The sequence below is a fragment of the Sinocyclocheilus grahami genome, unplaced genomic scaffold (genome assembly GCF_001515645.1).
Source record: "Sinocyclocheilus grahami isolate Dianchi unplaced genomic scaffold, SAMN03320097.WGS_v1.1 scaffold112.1, whole genome shotgun sequence".
Classification (NCBI taxonomy): domain Eukaryota; kingdom Metazoa; phylum Chordata; class Actinopteri; order Cypriniformes; family Cyprinidae; genus Sinocyclocheilus; species Sinocyclocheilus grahami.
Window position 1 is genome coordinate 1,570,784 of NW_015505291.1, and position 27,455 is coordinate 1,598,238.

General features: G+C 36.0%; 2 protein-coding genes across 4 annotated transcripts in view; both read left to right on the forward strand.

Moving 5' to 3' along the window:
- Positions 1-1,671, forward strand: part of LOC107589121 (caspase-3-like) — a 5,565-nt gene extending 3,894 nt beyond the window's left edge. The window contains exons 6-7 of the mRNA XM_016277472.1: positions 462-576; positions 1,010-1,671. Of these exons, the coding sequence (XP_016132958.1) occupies positions 462-576; positions 1,010-1,239 (345 nt within the window). The 3' untranslated portion in view covers positions 1,240-1,671. The remainder of the gene's footprint in view (positions 1-461; positions 577-1,009) is intronic.
- Positions 1,672-4,404: 2,733 nt separating this feature from the next.
- On the forward strand, positions 4,405-27,455 carry LOC107589123 (interferon regulatory factor 2-like). 3 transcript variants are annotated; one of them, XM_016277476.1, is made up of 9 exons: positions 4,405-4,623; positions 6,254-6,346; positions 6,532-6,631; positions 7,787-7,960; positions 9,640-9,677; positions 9,800-9,899; positions 15,087-15,218; positions 20,566-20,609; positions 26,357-27,455. In XM_016277476.1, exons 2-9 carry the CDS (start codon positions 6,260-6,262, stop codon positions 26,654-26,656), a joined length of 975 nt encoding a protein of 324 aa, XP_016132962.1. In that variant the 5' UTR covers positions 4,405-4,623; positions 6,254-6,259; the 3' UTR covers positions 26,657-27,455. The 3 variants fall into 3 exon arrangements, with proteins under 3 accessions (XP_016132962.1, XP_016132960.1, XP_016132959.1); XM_016277474.1 differs by lacking the exon at positions 4,405-4,623 and adding an exon at positions 4,774-4,881 and having other exon boundaries at positions 20,569-20,609; XM_016277473.1 differs by lacking the exon at positions 4,405-4,623 and adding an exon at positions 4,782-4,881.

A 27,455-nucleotide genomic window follows, 5' to 3' on the forward strand; every position in this document is an offset into this window, starting at 1 on the left:
TGTGGATTATTGTGATGTTTTTATCAGCTATTTGAACCTTGATTCTTACGGCACTCATTCACTGCAGAGGATCCTTTGCTGAGCAACTCATCTACATCTTGGATGGCCAATTTACAAGGAAATATTAATTTTTGTGTGAACTATGCTTTTAAAAACAAACAATTCGCTGGCGCCGATAGCCTTCTGTGTAGTGCGCTGACATACAGCGTTGTTGCGCTTTGGGGGTCTCGTGCTCGCGGACCTTCCCCCCCCCACACACTTTCCTGTCTACATAAAAAAACACCAAAAATCTTTAAAAATGAACAGTTCCTTCTTGAGGAAGAAGAGACCTATTAAAGAGCTCTTGCCTTTTTTTAAGTAGCCAGTAGACCTTTGTTCACTAATGTGCAGAGATGCAAATTATATGACATAAATAGCTTCTTACACAGATGCTTGAGTGTGTTTGTCCTGTGTGTCTCCAGGCTTGCCGAGGCTCAGGTCTGGATGCTGGCATTGAGTGTGACGGTGAAAGTGAAGAGGGAACACAGAGGATTCCTGTTGAGGCAGATTTTTTGTATGTCTACTCCACTGCACCAGGTAACTAATCCCACACACTTTCCTGTCTACATAAAAAAACACCAAAAATCTTTAAAAATGAACAGTTCCTTCTTGAGGAAGAAGAGACCTATTAAAGAGCTCTTGCCTTTTTTTAAGTAGCCAGTAGACCTTTGTTCACTAATGTGCAGAGATGCAAATTATATGACATAAATAGCTTCTTACACAGATGCTTGAGTGTGTTTGTCCTGTGTGTCTCCAGGCTTGCCGAGGCTCAGGTCTGGATGCTGGCATTGAGTGTGACGGTGAAAGTGAAGAGGGAACACAGAGGATTCCTGTTGAGGCAGATTTTTTGTATGTCTACTCCACTGTACCAGGTAACTAATATTCTGTTCTAAGAAACTTTCTTGAGAACCAAATAAGAAAATGCGCAAATACAAATGCCCTTACTATCTTCTTTTCTGTCTGTTCTCAGGTTATTACTCTTGGAGGAACGTTGCTAATGGTTCCTGGTTCATCTCCTCACTGTGCGAGATGCTGTCAAAATACGGCAAGCAACTAGAGATCATGCAGATCATGACACGTGTCAACCACAAGGTGGCGCTGGACTTTAAATCCTGCTCCAATCTTCCAGGGTTTGATGGCATGAAACAGATGCCGTGTATTGTGTCTATGCTGACCAAAGAACTCCATTTCCTTAAATAATTCATGTGTATTTTACTGATTATGTTGCAGTGGGATAAGAGCACTTTTAAATCATTATTTTAATAATTGTTATGTAGGCGTTTAAAGCACTGCAGACTGCAGCCAAAACAGGAAGGGATATAAAGGCAATTATAAGGGAAACACTGGCTTTAATAAACTATTATCTGATCATGGGTATTTGAAATTTTGTGTATCTGTTTAATCCTGGTGTGTGAAATTTTACAGTGCTGGATTTGACACAGACAGCTGGACTTTTATGATTTTTTCTATGCACATTTAGGCTGTCACTCATCATTTGTGCCTTGCTTGCTTTGTCTTGTACATGTGCAGACATCTGTGAGTGTGGAGGTTCACAGTTCTCAGGTTTATTAAAGATCGTTTGACAAGAGGAAGTTCTGAACATGAACTCTAGCACAATTTGTATTATGATAAATAAATATTTTTGTTTACTGTTAAGCTTGTGTGCTTTGTGTAATTTGTGTTGAGACTCTAAAGTTGAACAAAATGCAGAAAAAGATACAGGACTACCCCCTCTCTCTCTCTTTCTCTATGTATATATATATACACACACGCGCACACACACACGCGCACACACTTTTTTTTTAAAGAAATGAATCATCTTATTCAGCAAGGATGCGTTAAAGTGACCAAATGTGACCGTAAAGACATTCATAATGTTTACAAAAAATTACTTTTTGAACTTTTTATCAAAGAATCCTGAAAATGTGTGATTGCCACAAAAATATTAAGCAACGACAGTATTAATAGTGATAATAATAAATGTTTCTCACCAAATCAGCATAAGGTTATTCACACCAAATACTGATTTGCTTTATTTAAAAGAAGTGAAGCAATAAAACCTATTAAAGGAATTATTTTTAAAACATTTTATTTAAAGCAATTTTCACAAGCGTCTAAAACTACTGTTCATAAGTGTCTAAATTCTCAAAGAGTTACTTCAGGATCGTTGAGATGCTATTATAGTTTTTATTAATATTTTGAATTCGTATTTATTTGTATGTTTTCTGTTTTCATTAATAATTTAGTTGTGCTTTATTTGAATTTTTTAGTTCTTAATGTGTCTATATAGATTTTATTAATTTTTTTTTCCATTTTAGATTTGTCTGTTTTATTACATCGCTACAATAATGAACATTAGAAATGCTGCATTGGCAACTAGATGAAATAAAAGTACTTTTTTATACTATATTTTATTTCAGTTAACATTTATTTATTCAATTACTTTTCAAGGAATTAACTTTTAGTTTTAGTTAATTATAATAATATATTAAAATATATTATAATATTAATAAATAAGATACGTGTATTACGAGATCACACCAGTATTAACCACTAGGTGGTGGTCTGTTCTTAGATCCAAGCCAAGTGCTTAAAAACATCAAGGTGTCTTCCTGAGAAATGCCACAGAAAGCAGAACAACTCCCTGAAACTTTACCTTATTTCTGTTTCAGTCTTGTTTCTCAACCATCCGTCAAGCTGTTTCCTTTTCGTGTTTGTTTAATTAAAAAATATTGCTGTACAGGGGAAAAACATGGATGATTTAAGAAAAGAAGATTGATTTTAGACATGCTTTAGGGTTGTTTTGCAACTATGGTACTCTAGCAAAGAATATCTGAGTCCAATGTATTATTTAAATGGGGTTTGTGTTGTTAGAGTCGGTGTGTTGCATCATACGCTGAGAGATGCAGGGCTTGGCAACATAGATACGATATGAGACTCTCTCTCTCTCTCTCTGTGTGTGTGTGTGGAAAGACAGTGAGGATAGGATTGCACAGCTATAATGCTTTTAACAACTTGCATTGCTTCTCTCATCTCTACAACTCAATATCTTTCTGGAAATGTCATTCCAGCTACAGTCATAGACAGAAGTATTATGTGCACATCAGTAGTGCACTTAATAAAAACATACAATAGATGAATGCAGTTTTACGTCAGATGCATACTGCAATGCACAACATCTGCATATAAACAGATGTGATATAGCCTAAATGAAGTCTCAGAAACGTGGTAATTTGACAAAAATCGTAAAGTGCGATACATATTTGCATGTTGCAGCTTAAGTTTCTTTTCTGCCTGCTTTGCCTTTAAGAAGCAATAACGAAATCTGTGTGTGTGTGTGTGTGTGTGTGTGTGTGTGTGTGTGTGTGGAAAGACAGTGAGGATAGGATTGCACAGCTATAATGCTTTTAACAACTTGCATTGCTTCTCTCATCTCTACAGCTCAATATCTTTCTGGAAATGTCATTCCAGCTACAGTCATAGACAGAAGTATTATGTGCACATCAGTAGTGCACTTAATAAAAACATACAATAGATGAATGCAGTTTTACGTCAGATGCATACTGCAATGCACAACATCTGCATATAAACAGATGTGATATAGCCTAAATGAAGTCTCAGAAACGTGGTAATTTGACAAAAATCGTAAAGTGCGATACATATTTGCATGTTGCAGCTTAAGTTTCTTTTCTGCCTGCTTTGCCTTTAAGAAGCAATAACGAAACAACGAGGAAGTGAAAATGAAATCGCCTTTCGCATTTCAGCCTGCAGCCAATGAGCGAACCAGCGCCACAGCTACTACGGCAAAGGTTTAGCTTATGAATATTTAGTAGATCCAGAGACGGGTTGAAGTCTCTGGAGCGTCCGGTAAATGTGGATTTCAAGGTATTTTAATTGTTTTACATGTAGTATTGCGAAATAAACTATACACATAATCAAAGCTGTGAGAGGGAAGAATAATTAAATAAGGCACAAGTGATGTTAATAAAAAATAACTATGATATACAATAAAAGACGAGCAATATTACATATATTTTTTCTTGTGATAATGCAAATGGATTTGTGTTATTTGTATTAGGCTTTCATTTGGAAAAGGAAACATATTCTTAACACTACTCAAAAACAGAAAGGGTCGTTCGTTGACTCCCACCCACATTTCTGCTTGTCAGCCAATCACTGCGCGAGCGTCTCGCTGCGTAATTAATATTCATTAGCTAAGCCTTCCCCTTCACGGCGTTACTAACTGCCTCCTACTTTTACTAATATTTACACGCCCACCTACGAAGTTGTCTGTATGCTAGCTAATCAGCTCGCGAACGTCTCGCCACGTCGTTAATATTAATGAACCAAACCTTGGCCGTGGTAGGATTTGTAAACACGAAGTAAGCGCACAACGCACACTCACACACGCGCACACTGGGGATTTCCACCCAAGCGCTTGTTTCCTTCACTTGTTTTGCTTTCGATCTGAAGAGCCAAATCAAACCCATTTGACTTTTCGTTTTGTTATCGAGAACTACAAATTGTCAAGACTCTCCACACACTCTTTGCTTTTATTCCTGGAGTGATTTCTCCGCGTCGCAGGTAATAAATAGCATTTCCGCATGTATTTATGGGGCTCGTATGAATATAAGTGGATGTTTATGCTGTAGGCCACGTAGAGTTGCTGGGGTGGGTGTTAAATCGAAAGTCATGGGGTGTTTGGGTCCAATGGCAACCAAGGAATATTTATTTTCACTTTTGAGTTGACTTGACAACACTCTCATACTTATTTGGGGAGGTGTAAGTCAACTGATTTAGTGTGCTGTAAGAATGATTGGGACACCGCAATGTAACTCCACCGTAAGTACTGAGCATAACTAACGAATAACGGGTTTTTAATGTCAAATTATGTTATTGAGACGTTTGCACGGACGTGTGGATATTACTATTGCTGTTATTGACTTCCATGGACATGCACTGCGTGTAACACGGGCACTGTAATGGAAAGTGTCTGTCATAAACTGGTGCACCAGTGTCTGAATCCAAATTATGTTTGATAAGCTGATAAATATAGCTTCATGTTCTTAGAACATGATTTTGTGTTAATAAAACGCACTAACAACTAAAGTGAATCGTTTTTATATTTTCTAGTATTATTAGTATTTTTTGGTCAAGTTCAAATCATGATGCTTGATTACATTTAGGCTTTACAGTGTTATAATGTACAGTATAAAATACTAACTTACTGATGAATAGTTAATGAGAAAGTTGAATAGTTGGTATGAATAGTTTAGATGAGAAGTGTCTTCAAGAAACAGTGCTGATTCTTTATTATAATCAAATGCTATTTATTTATGTTGGCACAATATGATGGTAAAAACAGTCTAACGTCTAAAATAAATGTCCACACTTAAATATTATTTAATATATTTAATAATATTACATATATGTATGTATATATATATAAACTCAGTAACATCAGCTATATGAGACCAGTATATCATGCATTCCTACTTATTGGGTTATGGTTTTGTGTGGTTTTATGCCTGTATTTCAAACTGCAACTTTTTTGGGGGCTCATAATTTCTGGGCTTATGTTAGAATGTAGTATACAGTGTAATGCTTGTATGTTGTTGTTCTGTGTTTTGATTGCCTTTGTTCACTCATTTCCTAACGGACCATAAAAACGCAAAGGTCTGAGCGACAAACGGATGATTTTAATGCGCGAGTTTTCATTGTGATTAACTATAAACCTTTTTATGAGCTCAGATTGGTTAATCGGTAACTTGTGATTTGAGCTTTGTGAAATGAAAATGGATTAAGAAACATCTTCTCATGTCTTTCATCTTGCATGATTGATATTACAGGTCTGACCACATGCACTCTTTCTTAGATAAACTCTCTCTCACACACACACACACACACACACACAAACACTCCAACATCCTCTATTTGTGTTGTCATTCACATCCTGACTCACGGTCCTGACTCTTGCTTTCAAGAAAGCCCAAATACGAATCATCATATCTCATAATCATTTTGTTTGCAGTAACTTTCAGTAAATCGTGATTCAGATGTTCTCCGTTGGAGGTTTGCTTTTAGAAATAGGGTTAAAGTTTGTCATCGTGCTTCCTGGATAGCCATAGATGAATGTACAACCTGTTGAAGGAGGAAAAGTTGCTGTCAAACTTTGACACATTCCAGATCTCTCTTTCTCTCTCTCTTTCTCTAGGCCAGCATGCCGGTGGAGAGAATGCGTATGAGACCATGGTTGGAAGAGCAGATTAACTCTTGTAAAATACCGGGGCTCAAATGGGTCAACAAGGTACCATGAATGTGGTTGTTTAAACTTGTCTTTATGCAGCATTGTTTTGTTGAAACTACACTTGCCGTGAGCAAGATGCTATTGTTTGAAGTTTTTTGCCACGTAAATGTGACTGCATGCACAAACGCAGTGCATATTGGGTGTGTCTTGGCTTGTGACATGTTTTGCATGTTCTTTGCCTGCAGGAGAAGAGAATATTCCAGATTCCATGGATGCATGCTGCGCGACACGGCTGGGACGTGGAGAAAGATGCTCCGCTCTTCCGAAACTGGGCCATCCATACAGGTGCAGTCAGCATGCAAACGGTCATATGTGCACTTAAATGCACATATACATGCTGTACAAACAAAACGTTCTTGAAATGTTGGGATGCGATTGTGAATATTCAAATTAGATCTAGATCAGACTAGATTCAAACTAGGTTTAATTTTCAGAACACAATTTAATTGGTGATTACCTGCGCAAAATCCACTGCTACAGTGTTAGGATGATCTGAGGAGTTGTTAGCATGCTGCATTATGGTTGCTAGGGTTTCTAGATGGATTTTAGGGTGTTCTTGGTACTCGCTAGGGGTTACTTGGGTGTTCTGGGTTGGTTGATTGGTAGGATGGTTACTTGTTGGTTGCTAGAGTATCCTGGGTGGTCGCTAGGGTTTTGCTTGTTGGCTGCTTAGGTATTTTGGGTTGGGTGTTGCTAGGGTGGTTACTTGTTGGTTGCTAGTGTGTCCTGGGTGGTTGCTAGGGTTTTACTTGTTGGTTGCTTGGGTATTCTGAGTTGGTTGGTTGCTAGGGTGGTTATTTGTTGGTCGCTAGGGTTTTGCTTGTTGGATGCTTGGGTATTCTGGGTTGGGTGGTTGCTAGGGTGTCCTGGGTGGTCGCTAGGGTTTTGCTGGTTGGTTGCTAGGGTGTTCTTTTTGGTTGCTAGGCATTTGCTAGTTGGTTGCTAGGGTCTTCTGGGTGGTTGTTAGGATTTTGCTAGTTGGTTGCTATGGTGTTTTGGGTGGTTGCTAGAATTTTGCTAGTTGGTTGCTATGGCGTTTTGGGTGGTTGTTAGGATTTTGCTAGTTGGTTGCTAGGGTGTTTGGGTGGTTGCTAGGATTTTCTAGTCGGTAGCTAGGGTGTTTTGGGTGGTTGTTAGGATTTTGCTAGTTGGTTGCTAGGGTGTTTTGGGTGGTTGTTAGGATTTTGCTAGTTGGTTGCTAGGGTGTTTGGGTGGTTGCTAGGATTTTCTAGTCGGTAGCTAGGGTGTTTTGGGTGGTTGTTAGGATTTTGCTAGTTGGTTGCTAGGGTGTTTTGAGTGGTTGTTTCTGTTATACATCAAAAGAGTCCAGCGCAGTGTCTCCATGACTAATGATGTCAATACAAATATAAAGAGCTGAAGTGGTAGTGAACTGCCATTCTGCATTATAAGTGTATCTGGTTTTCGACTGCCATTTTTTAGGGAAATATCAACCAGGTGACAAACCGGACCCCAAAACATGGAAGGCAAACTTCCGCTGTGCGATGAACTCCCTGCCTGACATAGAGGAGGTGAAAGACAAAAGCATCAAAAAGGGAACAAATGCCTTCAGGGTGTACAAGATGCTGTCAGCTTCTGAAAGGCATTCAAAGAGAGGTCAGTCACACACACATCAGCACTGACACTGACTGCTTCATTTCATTCTTAATGATGTGCAGTTTAAAGACATTTCTGTCATGTTTGTTTAACCACACCTAAGAATGTGATCCCACTTAGTCTGCCTGTTATGTTTTTGGGTCAATCTCACAGAAGCTGACATAAGAAAATATGTTTGCCATATTTCACCGAAAAATATTAGAAAGAAATAAGAAATAATTTCATGCATGAATAACTGAATAAAATGAAAAATACATTTTTATTTTTTCACCCATTAATTTTGTGAAAATTAAGTGTATTTTTTCACACACACACACACACACACACACACACACATATGTTGTGTTTCCATATTTTATGGGGACATTCCATATATATATATACAACAGTTCTTTATAGTCCTCAAATCTGATTGGCTGAGAGGAGTGCAATATTCTAGCGATAACAGAACTTCAACCATTTCACTGTTTGTATCGCTACGCTTTCGGTATTTCTTACAGCAAGTGTCATGGCAGACGCCCAAATCCACTATAATTAAAAAAATAATACTGTTGTGTGTCACGGAATGTAGTTTTAAGAGTTTTTAGGTGAGAATGTACTCGTTTAGACTTCAAATATGCAGTTTGTTAATAAAGATAACTTCTATTTGAAAATTTGCTTCAACGTTTTTGGAGATGTGAGCTCCAGGGCATCAGCAGACGTTCAGTGCTCATGAACCCACTGAGAGCAGCCTCACCTCATGTGTGTGTACTTATTTTGACTATACTTGTGGCGACCAAATGTCTTTACTTATATTGTGAAATACTTTAACAACCCACTAGTGAGACAGTTGACTGGTCCTCACTAGTTAAAAAGGCTTATTAATCAGCCAAAAGGTGTTTTTATTTAAATTGAGTGTTCTGCACGATTCTGTGATGGGTAAATTAAGGGGTAGGCATTGGGTTAGCTGTTAGAAAATATAATTAACTTGATATAAAATCAATTGAAGTCTATGCAGTGTCCTCACTAAGATAGTGAAACAAATGTGTTTATAATAAATGCACTTAATTATCATGAAAATTAAGTCATGTTAGTATTTGTTGTACTGCTTTATAAAAACATTATTAATGAGGATCGAATGAGAATTACCATTGAGAATAACAATTAAAAATAAAAAAAAATGTTACTTTTTGGACAAATCTCATAAAAGCTGACAATAAAATATTTTTTGTTACATTTCACCTAAACAGTTACTAGAAGAAATATATTGTTTTCATGTATGAATAACTTTCATTGTCTTTTTCCCCCACATTATTTTCATGGCAATTAAGCAAATTTTTCATGTATACATGTATATGTGTGTGCTTGTGTGTGAATAAGCATGTTTGATTGTCATTAAAATAATGTCATATTAAACTAAAACAATTGCCATTTAAGAATAAAAAATAAATCAAATAATGTAAAGCATCCAGAATCATTAAGATAATAAAAATGTTTACATTACAGTAAAACTAGTATATAATATTATATTGCTAGTGTATAATACTATTACATTTCCTGTTTTTTATTTTGATTTTGGGGTGAAATAGAACCTAGAAATCTTCTTGACAGGTTTTGTGACATCTGCCGTTTTGAAACATTCTGAAGGGTTATTTATTTGCATGCACTGATCTAGATTTGTGTGTCTGTGTCCCTCAAAGGAAAAAAGAGAGGAGTTGAAAAAGAAGAAGAGATAAAGGTATGGACTTTCACTCTTGTGTATATTCTGTTGCTGTCAGAAATGCTCTATTTAAAAAAAGGTTATGAGATTAATTTGACACAGATGTGAATGTAATGTGTTTGTGTGTGTTTTAACTGCAGGCAGTGCGACCATGCCCTGCATCTTCGAGTTGGGAAAACAGTAATGGCTCTTCATCGTGTAAAACCCCAGTCACAATCAAGCAGGAGGCAGATTACTCTGGTAAACTTCCTGATCCGCCCTGCACACCTGTGCTCAGGTCACATGAGTATATTCAGGTGGAACCTGTTCTTTACAATCTAGCAAGAAAGGAGTTATGATCTGATATGCTATCTGCTCTATGGATTAGTTTTTATCTGTATACTTTCTCTCTGTGGCACATTTTATTTCTCTGCTCACTAAAACAGATAATTGTAAGTCATCTATTAAGGCCCTGATATACTTCAAATGAAATCGAAGAACGAACTGATATGACGTCAATTCGAACAAAATCAAGTTGGTTTTGAGTTTGTTTTGGCAGTTCGAAACAGCTCACCAAAGCGAACTTTCTGGGGGAGTTCATTTTGGCTCCTAAACACCTTTGAGCTACCATTGGGTCGTGGCGATTACGCAATCAGTGGGTGGGTTCTGGAACTCCACCTTCTTTGACGTGCGATTTATTTTTATTTTTTCTTCCCCATTTCGTTTCTCATTCCACGAGGTCAGAGAGGAGAACAACATCCAAAAAAACAACACCAACAAGTTACTAGTAACATGAACTCACTGGAGTGTCGTATAGCTGAGACAAATGTATCTGTACCTGTACGATCGCTCGCGGAGAGACTTTAAAGAAGGTATTTGATTTCTAGAAAGACATAGCAACAAAGCTTGGTGTCGACGACCTGGAGTTATCCCAGAGAAACATCCCAGACAAGTTTTCCAAAGCCATGAAAAGAATGAAAGGAAAGAGTGGCGATATAGGGCGGCAAGAAACTAAATACATGTGTAAATACATTTTTTTTTCAATAAGCGAATTTAAAAGGAATGCAATAAATGAAATGCCAAAAGAACATACAATAATAAACCTTTGTTTTTATCAAAATTAAATCATGACACCACATAAAATATAAAAAGGTGTAAAAACGTATCCAGTTTAATAAAATAAATGAACAATAATAAAATAAAGTAATAAACAGGTTTGAGTTATTGAGATGACTCCAATATTTTTTTTTTAACATCATGCTAAAGTTTTTAGAATATGAGCCATTCACACTTCCCATAAAGGACTGATTATTGAAATATAATGGTTCTTTTTTTATTGCAAACATGATACTTGACTCTGAACTGCTGCTAATCATTATTCTTTTGTCTATAATATTCTGACCACTGGTACCCGTCTCACACCTAGATACACTTCATCATTGCATCGTTGTTGTGTTTAGAGGATACACGCGAGCGGCGTACATTAATCTAAAATTACATTAATCTACACTCCGCCTCCAGCAGCGCGGGGGTGTTGGAATGTTCGAAAACAGTATACCGTCACTCAGCCTTTTCGAACAGCTTTTTGCCCCCAAACGAAGAAACAAAACTTCATTTGAAATATATCGGGGCCTTTAGCAACACAGTCCAAGTGTAATTTAGCCAAATAGTCAGACTAAATTGGCAGATCTGGGGTGTATTCCAGAAAGCACGGTTAACTTACCGTCTGCTAAACCCTGAACTTTCGATTGATTAACCCAAAACCTTGCTAACTCGAGGTATGTGGTTCCAAAAACGCATCCGGGAGTAAGTTCATAGTGATGTGACATGTGGCCAAGTATGGTGACCCATACTAGGAATTAGTGCTCTGCATTTATACCATCCTAAGTGCACACACAGCAGTGGGCAGTGCTGCGGCGCAGTTGGGGTTCGGTGTCTTGCTCAAGGGCACCTCAGTCGTGGTATTGAAGGTGGAAGAGAGTACATTGTGTACATTCACTCCCCCCACCTACAATTCCTGCCAGACCCGAGACTCGAACCTTTGAGTTACGAGTCCGACTCTCTAACCATTAGGCCATGACTTCCCCTTCAAGTTCATTCAACTCAGAGTATGTTCCTGGTTAAGACTCAAGACATTCTCAACAGAGTGACGAATCAACGAGTCGCTATGGAAACAGACGCTAAGAAAAAGCACGCCATGCTGTTTCTGTCTTCTTCTTTTATTCAGTGGTCGTTTACATGCTTAGTGCATATCGCCACCTAAATGATGGTAGTGCAAGCATTTTTATTTTTTTTCCGTTTAATCTTTAATCCTTGAGAATATGAATTATATTGTTTGTTTGATGCTAATTATATATTAAGTCATATCGGATATGTATTTAGCATTTAGACATTATAGAAAATGCTGATCCATGTGTGAGATAATATAAAATGTAATAAATAAATATATATAATAAATTAAACATTACCTTTTCATAGTGTTTTATAATTTATAAAGATAACTGTTATATATGCCAATAAATTAAATATAATAACCATATTAGAATAATATATTACCTTATTTATTACTTATTAGCGCTTCATCATTAACATATCATACAAATAAATAATCTAATATATATATATATATATATATATATATATATATATAATAGGCTATATTACATATTGTAATATTATATAATGTTGTGCGCTATCTGTCACGCCCACTGTTCAACGCGCTGAATTGAACTAACCCTGGAACATAACCTGCTCCGGAGCAGGCTATCTTCAGAGAGCAAGTTACTATGGTTACTTACTTACCCAGGAAGTAACCTCCGATTTTGGAACCGAAAGCTGAGATTATCCGCTCGCTTATCCTCAAACATACCCGGGTATGTCACATAACTTGCTTTTTGGAATACCCCCGTTTACTCAACTTCTTACATAACTGCTATTCAAGGGAGTATTAAAATTTGAGAAACTTAAAATAACCCTGAAACATTTATATTATTTATTATAATTTAATATATTTTATTAATAATAATAACAATACCCAAATATTTGAAAATATATTTGATACGTATGAAAAGTACTACTACTACTACTACTATTAATAATGTATTATTATTATTATTATTATTATTAATAAATAATTATAATAAATACACTTCAAGCTATTGTTGTGTTAGGTATTGGTAGCTATTGTAAGTGTTAGGTTTCATGTTTGTTTTTTTAAGTTTCTCTTTTAAAAAATATGAATTTTATTAATATAGTATTTGTTATAAATATATTACCCTTTTGAATTCTGTCCAACCAGAGCACAAGTCATGCTTTTTAAAGAGAAACTTAAAACAACCCTAAAATATAACACTTTTGAATGGCTTGTTGTGTATTTATTATTAATAATATTTTATGTATGTAGCAAATAAAGTCAATGAATATTTTATTCAAATATATATTTTATTATTGTCATTATTATTTTAAATATTTGTTATGAATATATTACCCGTTTAAATTCTGTCCAACCAGAGCACAAGAAAAAAATTAAAATAACCCTTAAAAACAACTCTCTTTTTTTCTTTCTTTCTCTGAACTCTCTGAACACTTTGTATGTATCAAATATTCATTCTTATATTTTTTCAATTGTATTATTATTACATATTAAATTGTTAAAAGATCTCTCAAGTTTATTTTAGGATTCTCTTCAAAAAAGCATGACTTGTGGTTTGAGAGAGTATGTAAGGGCCTTTGAAACACAACAGCAGTTTGTTCTGTGTTCCTCAGCCACTTTTTGCAAATACCCAGAATTCTTGAGGCAATTCTTCTTCACAACAGCCGGAGTTTATTTTGCTGTGCCTCTCATATCTTAGTTTAACACATGCATCACTTCACAGCTGTTTGACTTTCTCTCACATTTCTCTGCCTTCACAAATCTCCAAAATCAAAAACTTTATAGACGTTATCTACTTATGACACTGAATTTGACCTATAGAGTAAGTTTTATTCCTCATGCCAGCAGCCGTATTCATAGCACCTACACATGTAAACCCAGTGAGTCACTATGCTGTCGGTCTGAGTTAGTAAAGAGCCTTTTAATTTGCCTACTATTGAATTGTATGAATGGCTGGCGTTAAATGAACAGTTAGTGACATAATAAAGGAAAGGTTTTGTAAAAGGTTATGTCATTGGGGATTGTGGAGGTCAAATTCTGGGTCATATTTCACCCCATAATAAAAAAAAAAAGGAAATTATATTTGCTTAAAGAAAAAATTATATATATATATATATATATATATATACTCCCTCTTTGAACTGTTGCCATCTGGTCGACGCTACAGAGCACTGAGCACCAGAACGACCAGACACAGGAACAGTTTCTTCCCTCAGGCCATCCATCTCATGAACACTTGACAATAACTGTGGAACACACACTATTTATTCACTCATACACTTATTTATCTAACACTCATACTCAGTCTACACCTCAAATTTGCACATAATATTCAGTACCTGTACATACAAAAACTGTCTATTGTAATATACCTGCACATACAACTGTCAATTTATATATTTTTATTCCTTATTTACTTGTTCTATTTTTTTATTATCTGTGTTTTTTGTTCTGTCACTGTCATTCTGTTACACTGTGGAAGCTTCTGTCACGAAAACAAATTCCTCATATGTGTAAACATACCTGGCAATAAAGTTAATTCTGATATATAATTATGGCCATTATCTTCATGCTAGTTTTCCCCACCAAATTCCCATACTGTAATAATAATTTTATTTATATTAATGAAAATCGTCCTATCCAGACACAACAGGATAAATCAACATGAATTTAATTCAGTACAGCAAGTGCTACCACAACATACAAATACATATGTAATTTATGCAAAGTATATATATATATATATTTACTAATTTATTTAGATTTTTTTGAGGTGACATTCAACTTAGGCATGTTCTTGACAGATTTAAGTGCGATTCGTCTTTTATATTTGGGATGGGATTTACACTACACACTACACCTATCATTCTGTCGTGGACCTGTTTTACCAGATCTCCTTGTTACTGTGTTTGTTTATTCACGTCCACTGTTCTCTGTTTCCCCCTTCAATCTCACTAACGCACTCGATCGGGGTAAAAGGTGAGCTTAGCATGTGTTTGTTTTGTTAGTCATGTGGGGTTTGTGATACACATGGAATTGGCAAAGCAAAATCAACTGCAACGTAATTGATTTACAAAAAGCCTTACAGCTGGTTAATTTGTTTTTAACCTTGTTTCCACTGCATCATTACATTACGAAGTCATGGGAAATAGAGTTCAGCTACGTGGACCGGAGGGATTGCGTCCAGAGTGAAAAATGACACAGATCTGGCTCACGCCCCCTTAAGAAACATGTTCACTTCCCACTTCACTGTTCTCCATATTTACTCTCTCTTCCCTGTTCTCCTTCTCCTGCAGACGACCACCTGATCATCAACGATCTGCCGGACGTGTGTCAGACCATCGAGGTGGTGACGGAAAACGAGGAGCAGGCCGTGACCTCCAGCGACCTGTACCCCTTACAGATCTCCCCCGTCTCCTCGTATGGAGGTTGGCTTGACAAATATACTCTTGATCCTTTAGCCATGACTATATTCACAATACAGCATTTCTTTGAGATCCTTGCTGGTTTTGCACTCATCCAGTTACAAAATTGTCGGTTTGAATTTGCCCTAGTCCGGTTCCATTTGCTGTATTGAAGTATTTTGACTTTTTGATTAATATACGTACATGTCCAGTTCTCCAAACCACCCTGTTGTTTGCTTTCCAGTGATCAGTGGAAACCGATACAGGCGGTAGATTTGATCTTGTGTGTGCAAACAAACAAGCATGACATAAACTACACTGAAAAAAGAGGTTTTCTTATTTGCTGTATTTTTGTCTTGTTTTCCAGTTCAAATATCTTAAAATTCTTACATCTAGATACATTTAATTTGAAAATGAAAATTGTCTTAAGATATTAAGTCTTGTTTTCTAAAAAATGTATCAAAATTAATTTAGGCCTAAAACACGAGTATATTATCTGTCAATAGGAAAAATATAGGGAAAAATAATCTTGTTTTTACTTTGAGTGAAGTTTATTTTTCTTTCCACATTGACAGATATTTGTTCTTCTTTCAGGCATTAACTAAGATATTACATTTGTTTTCTGAACAGTTATCAAATTAAGTGAGCTTAAACAAAATTCCTGCCAGTTGGGTCAGAAAAATATGGAAGCCCCTTTCCGCCACTGAATAAAAATTTTTAAAAAGCAATTGTGACATTTTATCTCACAGTTCTGGCTTTTTTCTAAGAATTGCATGATACAAAAAAACTTTTTTTTTTCTCACGGTTGGGAGTTTGTATCTCGCAATTGTGACTTTATTTCTGGCAATTGTGAATTTATATCATGCAAATCTGAGAAAACATTCAGAATTGCCAGTTTATATCTTGCAATTCTGAGAAATGTGAGATGTAAACTCGCAATTGGGAGGAAAAAAAGTCAGAATTGTGAGGTAAAAAGCCACAATTCGCTTTTTTTTTGTTTTTATTCAGTGGCGGAAACAGGCCTGCATAAAAAAATTATCTTGATGAAATAAGTTTAGTTTTCTTTCCCCTTTTCTTGACCTTCATTTTAATAATTTTTTTTGGAAAACAAGACCTAATATCTTAAGTCATTTTGTTTCTCAAAGTATCCTGATTTAAGAATGTTTAGATGTCTGTACTGGAAAATGAAAGAAAATCATTTTTTGCAGTGTATCTGTTGTTCTTTTTTTAAAAGAAAGCATCACTTCTAAAGCATTTAATTTTTAGCTTGAAACATGCTTTGAGTCATTGAGATCTGTGTAGGCTGCGTGTGTTGTACAATGTCCATTAGAGTTGAGCCTCAAGGACATGCTGTCTGTGTCACGTCGGCTGTACCTCTGTACTGTAAGTCAGCTCTGGCCAGATGGAGTTAATATATAACGGTGAGGTGTGAACACACCTGCATGTGCTCGTTCATAAAGTTAAAGTTTGCCTTCAATATGTTATAAAGGCATGACACCGTTATACACTTGTATTGCTATAGTGGACAAGTTTTGGACTGAGTTATTTTATAGCAAGATTTGACATTTTGTGAGTGGTATATGCCCATGCAAAACTGCAGCTGCAATGCTAAGGTGTTGCTATGGAGTTGCCAAGGTGTTCATTGTAGTACTGTATTTAGTGCACTGCAGTGTGCCTTCTAAAGTGTTTTAAGTGGGTTGTTAACACATTGCAGTTGTTGGAGTGTTCTGATTGGTTGCTAGCTAGTTGTGTATTGGTCTGCAAATATATCAAATTGTGTTGCCAATACTGCTCTCACTACTTTTTGATATTAGCGTGTTCTGGGTTGTTGACAGGACCAGTTTTTTTTTTTTTTTTAGCATTATTTTGTCACTAATATAGTGTTATTTATTGATATTTTAAATATAATTTTTATATTTTAAGTTATTTTTAATTTGAGTTTTAGTCATTTTTATTGTGTTTGTGATTTTTATTGGGTTTTTGTTTTTGTATGTAATTTCTGCAAAAAAAAATAAAAAATTTCGAGACCCACACATGACATGCAGGAATAATATATATCCTGGCCAATTAAGAATTTGTTCCCCCAGTTTATTAATTCATCCCCTTAATTTGGGATGTGTATTGGTCTGCAAATATATCAAATTGTGTTGCCAATACTGCTCTCACTACTTTTTGATATTAGCGTGTTCTGGGTTGTTGACAGGACCAGTTTTTTTTTTTTTTTTAGCATTATTTTGTCACTAATATAGTGTTATTTATTGATATTTTAAATATAATTTTTATATTTTAAGTTATTTTTAATTTGAGTTTTAGTCATTTTTATTGTGTTTGTGATTTTTATTGGGTTTTTGTTTTTGTATGTAATTTCTGCAAAAAAAAAAAAAAAATTTCGAGACCCACACATGACATGCAGGATTAATATATATCCTGGCCAATTAAGAATTTGTTCCCCCAGTTTATTAATTCATCCCCTTAATTTGGGAAATCGTGTCCATGATATACAAATTAGGGTACCACTTTAGTATAGGGACCAATTCTCACTATTAACTAGTTGTTTATTAAAGCAATAAACCCCAAGAAGCCGTGGTTTACAGTGATTTTATAACAGCTAAGAGTGCCTAAAACCCGCTTAGCTGTTATAAATTCACTGTAAACCATGGCTTCACGGGGCTTATTGCTTTTATAAAACGGTTATTCCAATATACGTAGTAAGGTTTCACAGAATAAAACAGAGCAAATAAAGTGTAATGATATAAATAAAAACAGTATTCTTCCGCCAAACAATGTAGTTCCTCAGAAACAGTTGTGGTTCCAACAAAGTGGTTGCTGCGCAACACACAGAAGTAAACAAAGGTGTATGTTTGTAGTGTAATTTACAACAGCTTCGAACGCGGCTCAACCAATCAGAATCAAGGACCGGAACTATCCATTTTATAATAGCATGCCTATTATTAACATATTGGTTGTTTATTAAGCACATATTCTGTATGACCATATTTTACATCCCTAATCCTACCCAATACCTAAACTTAACAACTTCCTTATTTAGGAAATTAGATGCTTAGTAGAGGCAAAAGTCGTAGTTAATGGTTTGTTTGCGGGAATTGGACCTTAAACTAAAGTGTGACCAAATTAGTTCCCTTGTTTTAGTTCAGTCAAAACGAGAGAATAAATTAGTGCAGTGTAGCCACAATTTAATAAAACGAGGGAAATAATAAGTATAATGAGCCACGATTTATCTAAATCAGAAAACAACTTAGTACAACATGGCCTTGATTTAGTAAACCGAATGAACGAATTAGTAGCCACAATTAATTAAAACACATGAACAGATTAGTACAATGTAGCCACAATTTATTAAAACAAGGGAACGAATTAGTACAATGGGCCACGATTTAGTAAAACGAAAGAACAAATTAGTACATGTCCACATTTTACTAACAGGAAGGAATGAATTAGTACACCCGGCCACGATTTACAAATATCCACATATGACATGCGGACAGAATGTATTTATTGTATGTTTCTATGTAGTTCTGTAAGTTTCTGTGTAGTTTCTATATAGTTTTAGTTTATTTTTATTTCAGTTTTAGTCTTAGAAATGTCAGTACTTCAGCTTCAACTTATTTTAAGTTATTTGCCAAAGCAACAATTTGTATATTCCATTTTTCCCTAATATTTAATCTTTGTCATTTTTTTTATTTGAGCTTTATTTCAATTACCAAAGCAATTTTGAATCGTTTTAATTTTAGTTAACAATAACAACGCTGTCCAGAATGTTATGTGGCTTATAAGATAAAATGACGAGGATGTTGAAGATCTAGCAGTGATAAAGTACATAGCTTGATTCAGCGAATTCAGAAAAATCCCTAAACATCCTAAACCGGTTACCACCCCTAATGTAAATGAAGTTGCTCCTGTTGTAACAGCTATGGTTTGTATGTTCAAACAACCCATTGTCTGAGTTGGTCCTACACCTATTCCTATTCTGTAAATGATAGCCCTTTGCCATCAAGTGGTGCAGAAACAACATAACTGTTGACTTTGTGCTTCTCTATGATAATTAAGCCATTTTGGAGAATGAGTTTGTTCTAATACTGTCTTGGAGTGGAATCTTGGTTAAGCAAGTAAGTCTAAATAAGTTTGTTGTAATGTTTTTTTTTAAGTGAATTGCTATGCAGTTGCTAGGTATTCTAGCAGGATTCTATAATATCATTTTTATTGAAAAGTCTATGAGAATTTTTCGTACATTTTATTGGCTTCGAAGCAAAAACCTTAAGTCTAATTGCATGAATCATTCATTGGTGGTTGGTAGAGAGTTGCATGCTAAAGTGTAACACTCGGGGGTTAGAAGTTTATTCAAATCCTTATTACAAACGGTTAAAACGAGCAACAGAGTGAATTCGGTTATTTGGGACATTTTTCTCCCAGTCATCTCAATGGCCAAAGTGTCCCAATTTACCAGAATTCACCCTTGTAATAATTCTTATCTTAGCAAACACCACTAATTATTTGTTGCTGACTATGGGAGAGGCCCGCTCTGAAACACTGCTTCCGATAAGAAGCCATCCAGCTCGCTGCTAAAAGCGTGAACACTAGATCCAAGATTGCAGCTAGAACGTTTCTGCATTTCCGTCTATAAGTGTTGCTGTTTTATTCAGTTCCCTCTGGGAGCTAGTTACGACTAAGGAATGCAAATGACTTCCTAGAGTAGAAGAAAAATACTTAAATATATCCTTTATCTGCAGTGTTGTGTGCCTTTTAATGTAGCTACTCTCCTGTCTGCTCATTGACTGTGTGTGGAGTACTGAGATGAACTCTTGGCATTGTTGAAATTGTGGGGCTTGGCTTATGAAAACTTGTTTTTAGTGGTGTGAAATTTACCGTACAGTACCACTTGTCAGTGCGTTTGTAAACGGACGGGAATGTTGACTCATGTCCTGTTGTTCTGTCTTTTCCAATCAACAATCCTTTTTTCCCAGAAGTCCCTGGGGCTGAAAGCGTGTGGTTTATGGCATGAAATGTCTTGCTCAAGTGTTGAGTTATTCATAGTAAACACAAACACAATGCCACAGCAAACTATCTTCTTTCTCCTGATATTTACGATTTATATTGTCTTATCTAAGCAGCTAAAACATTAGAAATGACTGGCCCTGAGGATCTCTTTCAGTCATTAATTGGTGTAATCAGTTAAAACTTCTAAAACTGTAAGGGATAAATATACCAGATGTACAGACAGGCTATCGGTTGAACTTTTTTTTTTTATCTGATGATCCTTTGCATTGTTTCATCCACCCATACACGGTAACCTGTCTGTCAGGAAATCCCTGATGAATCAGTCTGACCACTTTGCTTTCTCTCTATCTTCCAGCAGAGAGTGATACAGACAGCGCCAGTGAGGAAGACTCCAAAGAGGTAAGTGCAAAATCCATCCAAGCTATTTCCCTTTGCGAAACTGGACAGATTTAAACGCAGAATAGATTGTTATTGTGTTCACATGTGAAATTATTGCAGACTACAGTTGCTGAGGGATAGTGGCCAAAAGGAATAACCAGAAAGAAGAGTGCTTTTAATGGGTGTGTCCAAGCAATACCCAGAATCCTTTTGTGTACGTCTGTTTATTGCAACGGCTTTAGGGGTGTGAGGAACTGAATTGTGCTTCTCGTACAGACGCTAAAAGCCAAAATATGCTCTATGACATTTTTCAAAGACAATTTTTTATTTGATTTCACAGTTAGAATAGTTCACTTGGAAATTTCAAATTTATGGCCATCCAAAATGAGTTTGTTTCTTCATCAGAACAGATTTGGTGAAATGTAGCATCACTCGTTCACCAATGGATCCTTTGCAGTGAATGGGTGCCGTCAGAATGAGAGTCCAAACAGCTGATAAAACCAGAGCCGATCCTCCCTATACGCAAAATACGCAAGCTGCGTAGGGCCCCCGAAACCTTTCTACGTAAAAATCTGTCAAATCATGTAACGTGAATGTCGTACAGTCTTGCTCGAGACTAAAAAAACGAGTTGAAATCTTATCGAGCCGCGGAAGAGACTGTTTCTCAAGCGCTTTCCGCGAGCGCGATTCGAGACGCAGTGAAACACGGACAAATGCGTTTCATTCATTCGGTCATAACCACTCATACCCACATCAAACTCATCTACATCTTTGATGGCCTGAGGGAGAGTAAATTTTAAGCAAATGTTTCATTTTTGGGTGAACTGTTCCTTTAAAATTAGTGCGTGTTGCATTATCAGCCACTAGAGGCACTATCATATAAATTGCTTGCACATGTGCTGACTTTCAGGTCAACTACAGCAAATGCAACAGTTTGAGGAGAATCTTGCTGAGCGAGTTACTGTATACATGTTTATAGCAGCTGCCTGAATAGCAACATTCAGTTTAGTGGCTCAGACATTTAACGGAAGCTCTTTTGTACAGAGGTTTGTTACTGACATAACACAAATATGCAGGTTAACATGCAGTGCCAAAAATGTGCTTTTGCATGCATGCATAGAGTACGTTTCTAGAAGAGCACTGATCCAGAGCCTGTGAAGGGTTTTTTTGTGCTTTTGAATTTTGCAGAGCAAGTTTTCACAGGCTGTTTTCTCACTCTGCCACTCTGAGGGCCAAATATATCAAACGCTGTCAGTGCTTGTGCAAATGTTTTCACCTCCCATTGCAGTACTAAGATTACAGACTTAAATTTCCTTGATAGTCTAACAAGTCTAAGTACTCGCTCACTTTGGCTTTTTGCACGATCAGTCGGGCCTGTGATTGTCTTGATGTCACAGCTGTTTTTGAGTAAACTAGTATCGGGGGCCATTTCCTGAGCTTAAAGTTTTGCAATTAGTCTTGTACAAGCGTGCCAGATTATATAAATCAACTGTAGCATATTATACAAACTGATACACGCAGAATATGAACAAGCATTTTTACTTTAATAAGGAAATGCATTTTTTAGGCAAAGGACTGGATTTGGCAATTTTGCAAAAAAAATTATTGTAAAGTCACATTTTATGCATAACTTACTTGAACATGCTTTGCTACTTGCTTCTCAAATGATGTAATTATCGTCCTAGAGCACATTTAATTGGATAAAAGTTTGTATATGCATGAGTCATAATATTTTGGTCAGTTTTTTTTTTCTGGAAAAGGAAGACTACATTTTAAATGGCTTTATCTGCTAAAAAAACGTGTCTTGATGTCACAGCTGTTTTTGAGTAAACTAGTATCGGGGGCCATTTCCTGAGCTTAAAGTTTTGCAATTAGTCTTGTACAAGCGTGCCAGATTATATAAATCAACTGTAGCATATTATACAAACTGATACACGCAGAATATGAACAAGCATTTTTACTTTAATAAGGAAATGCATTTTTTAGGCAAAGGACTGGATTTGGCAATTTTGCAAAAAAAATTATTGTAAAGTCACATTTTATGCATAACTTACTTGAACATGCTTTGCTACTTGCTTCTCAAATGATGTAATTATCGTCCTAGAGCACATTTAATTGGATAAAAGTTTGTATATGCATGAGTCATAATATTTTGGTCAGTTTTTTTTTCTGGAAAAGGAAGACTACATTTTAAATGGCTTTATCTGCTAAAAAAACTAGTTTTAAGCTACAGACTTGGACTAAAAGCTATAAAACTCAATTTGATTTTAAAATGCCAGGTCTTGTGATTTATTGTTTCATGCCTGAAAGATTGTGGCTTTTCCTAGTTCCCGTTTACTAGCGCCCAGTATCTATCCATGCATCTGGGTAAATCTTACATGGTACTATGGTAGACACTCTCAACCCCCTGTTTTCGGTTCCTGTACCTCAGAACTCTGATGCAAAACAAGACGGGGGGGGAAAAAGAGAAAGAGCAAGCAGTGACGTGATGCTTCTCGCTGATTCCGGCAAATGTGCTGCGGCTTGTTAGAAAACTATTGAAATAGAAAGCCTGAATCTCTGATTCACCCATAGAGTTACTGTAGCCCAGAAGACCACTGTCAGTTTTGACGGCTGATTAAAATGTCATTTAGGCTTCGAGGGAGGGGAATTTTGCTTCATGGCGGGATATTAACACCCTGAAAAGTTTCTGATAATCTTGCCATTGTAATTGCTGTAAGCTTTAAATTAAATTGTACCTTTTAGACATGCTTTTTTTTCTTAGTTTATTATACCACAGCATGAAAAAAAAGTAATAATAAAAGAGAAATAAAACAACTTAATTTAGTATTTACGATATATTGTCATACAAGAATAAAGTTACTAAATTGACTAAATTTGTCCAAGAGCAATGAGTGTTTTTATATTGTTTTTAATTCAAAATGACTGCATATTTTATTTGATATGAATTTTCTATATTTCACATATTTTATATCATTGTTTTATTTATTTTTTATATATATTGAGCAGATTTTTCTTTGGACATAAATAATATTTTCACATAAAACTGGTACCATGGTCTCTTGTTTTTTTTTTTTTTGTCAGTACTTACTTTAAATCTAAGAACTTAATGTTTGACTTCAATGTTAGACTCTACACTTTTTGTGACAAATTTGCCTTCACATGATGCCAGGAAGCCAGCAGATCCTGCAGTCCGATGATAGCCAGTCTGCCGCCATAATTCTGTCAGTAAAAACAATAGAAGCTATAAATAATCATTCATTTTAAGTGCTGTTAGACAGACTGTTTTATGTGCCAGTTATCAGTCTAAACACAGTTGAGATGTATGAAGCAAACGTCTTACAGGCAGCGCAGTAGTTTCTAGAGAGAACAATCAAAGGCATGAAGCTGAGTGTCAGAGAGGAAATGCAACTGATGGTGGTGAGCTGTGTGCTATGTGTGGTGGGGCCCCTGGAGCTGTGGGCGATAACGCTCTCATGCAATTCGGGATTATCGTAAATTGAACACAAGGAAGCGTGTGTGTTTTATGACATGGCCTCAGGTTGTAATTCATGAAAATATACCGTTAGTTCCTGGTAGAAAATTGACAGATTGCAAGTGCAAACTATCACCTTTGTGCTCTTGAGGAAGACACCAGCAGAGATTACCACTTTGTCATGTTTATTTTCAAGTTCATGATTTTCTGATGTTGGATAAAAATTACATGACATGCAGGTAAATCCTTTTTTTTTAAAGTGCTTTATTTTTTATTTGTTTTTAATTACAAAGCCGTGAATTTTATTCTCACATTTTTGTTATTTAAATAATGAGTGAGAGGGAATGAACCTAGACTTGACAGGGTCAGGAAGGGAATTTAGAGAAAATGTCAAACAAATAAATAATAAAAAATGTAAAGTAAATATGTTAATAAATCAATAAAAACATTTGATTAAAATGAATAGCAACTAGTTTTAACGTAATCAAAAAATAAATTAAAATATAATACATTAAAATGAATAAATAAAATCATTTGATTATAATAAATCAGATTTTAAAAAGTTGGATTAAAAATAAACAAAATGAATTAAAATAAACAAATAATCCCTAAATAATAAAAAACATATTAAAGTAAATATGTAAATAAATAAACATTTTATTAAAATTAATATCAACTAGTTTAAAATCAACAAAAATATATAAAATATAATACATTAAAATGAATAGATAAAAACATTTTATTATAATAAATAAAAGTTAAATAAACAAATAATGAACAAAATTAATTAAAATAAATATAATTATAATAGATTAAAATAAATAAATAAATAATTCATATATATATATATATATATGTGTGTGTGTGTGTGTGTATAATGGGGGGAATTTCCCTCTTAGGTGACTCTTGTGAGAGGGGATTTTTTTTTTATTTGAGGGGTGGAGGGGAGCATTTTTTTGACATTTTCAAAAATATATATTTATCTCACCTAAATGTTCGATCATGCAGTGCATTTTTGTTTTTACAATAGCTTACACACAGCACAAAACAGTTGCTCAAGCAAGTGGCAAAACATTTAAAATACTTTTCTTATGTTATCACAAACATTCTAAATTAAAACTTACCACTGACAGTAACAGTCAGCTCTACTGCCTATTCTTTTGCATTTAAATCTTTATTTCAAGCAATCCTGCGGGTCATAAATGTTGTTTTCCTACCTCCACGAGTGCCATCTATAATTGCCTTGTTTATCTAAAAGTGCTCTTTTCCTTTAAACCTAGCCAAAAAGCCATATGTGTTGACTGTGAAACACGGCAGACTTTAATTATATGTATTTTTCGTGTAATTACTACATTTTCGTTTTCATATTTACCGCAAAACATGTAGCTGTCACTTTAGTTCAGCGCGTGCAGCAAATTCGCTGTGGAATCAATCGCTGCAGTGCTGCAGACTGCTTATGGAACGCACTGCCGGACCGCAACCGTGTGCAGTGTGAACGCTTAAAATCCGTTAACATGAGCGCTGTAAAAATACGCACTTCGAACGGAGTATGTGTGAACCTGGCGTTATGTGTGTGCGCTTCGAGTGTGCGTGAGCACTGAATGATTAAACACTGGCAAGAAATGCAATTTATAAACTTTAGTGACAGCACTGCCTCGATTGTGCAAGTGACCATTCCTGTGTCAACTGTACAGCGCTTATAGACAGATGCGATGTGTGGTGATTTGAAGCCATTTGCATATTTTGAGAGAGAGAGAGCACGTGGTGATTCACTCGCGCTGTTCGTGAAATTATGTCTCACAGAAAGTTTTCAAATTACTTTAGAAGTTATTTAATGAAGAAATATTAATTGTACCTCACCTTCAGCATTATAATTGTTTCACCTGCGCCGGACAGAGACTGAGACAGTGCCATTTGGCATGTCGTGCCAAACCTCTCATGGCAGCGTCATCAGCTTGAGAATGGTTTATGAGATCGGCCTTTTTAGAGACTGCCGATCAAACATCCCAAAGCGATTATCGGCCGTTAGTGATCGGTAGCCGATAAATCGGAGCACCCCTAGTGTATATTTATATATATATATTTTTTTTTCTCCACACTATAAATTGGGTATTTATGAATTTTAGGATGGGGTCCCTTACATGAGGATAATTATATTTGGGAGTCCATGGCATCTAAAAGATAGAAAACCATGTCAAATGATTAACATGGGATTAACATCAATTATTATTATTTGAATTAATAATTTCTTCTAGTTTCCTAATCACTGACGTGGCTTTGTTCTGCCCTGCAGCGTATTCAGGCCGCGCTATTTGGACATGAAGACAAGAAGGTGAGGATGGCGCTGCCTGGCATGTCCACTTTCATTTCTACCGACAAGCCCAACTTCAAGATAACCACTGTCCGAGACCCCGCAGCTTCGCCCTTGCACGCCCCCTTCACCGGTGAGCCGACCTGGAGCCTCTTAAACACCCCTTTGCCCTCGTCCTCCCACAGCCCCGGACCCTCCAGCCAGCTGTCGGCCCACGAAAAACGTGCCAGCGTCATCATGAAAACCTCAGATGTGTCCAAATCCTCCGTCAAGACTTGCTGATGAAACCTGCACGCGACATCCAGCCGGACTTGTCGAGAACACTATCATCGCCTTTGATAAAGGACCTACGAGCTCACAGGACAGCGATGGACCACCCTACGGGAGGTTGACCCAATGCTCTCGGAAGGGGAGGAAGTGACACGTGAGTTTAAATTCAGGGAGTTTTTGAGCGCAGTGACGTGTATCCGTAAGCTGCCCTAGTGGTCCGCAAGCCATTGTGAATGTGTATATAGAGGGATCATTGCCTAATTGCCTTTAATCGCCCGAGCACCTTATGGATGAGCACTGGCTGCCATAATCAGTGACTTTTGTAGCTCACAATCAAGGATAGACATTTTACGAGAAAAAAACGTATGCACATAAATGGCATAATCTTAACTTATCTTAAGACCTTCATTGTGAGCGAATCAATTTTTATACCTTAGGGATCTTTATGCAATGGATGGTACATGCCATTTTACATTATGGGCCCTGTGATGAAAGAAATCCTGTGTGAATTTGTGTCAGTTTGTGGTTTTTATGACAAAACAAAGCACTTGTTTGATGATTTTCTTTTTTATTAAGAAAAATGTAAGTTAGAACCTTTTAATGTGTCTCTTTCTACTGTATATGTGAACGTAAAGATGTAAAGTATATGTTCTGCTTGTCTTGTGTCTGCAGCTGTGTATTCAAGTCCCAGATAATGTGTGTGCCGGATCTTTATACACATTCAAGGGCTTCTTTAATGATTTCCACAAGATTCTGGTGTATAAAAATCATGGGATCATAGGAATAAATGATAGACACTGTTTGGGTCAGA

Coding starts and splice junctions, on each gene's coding strand:
- LOC107589123 (XM_016277473.1), top strand. CDS start 4,852: ATGATTGGGACACCGCAATGTAACTCCACC. Junction 6,632..7,786: donor AAACTGGGCCATCCATACAG/GTGCAGTCAGCA, acceptor GCCATTTTTTAG/GGAAATATCAACCAGGTGAC. Junction 7,961..9,639: donor TGAAAGGCATTCAAAGAGAG/GTCAGTCACACA, acceptor TGTCCCTCAAAG/GAAAAAAGAGAGGAGTTGAA.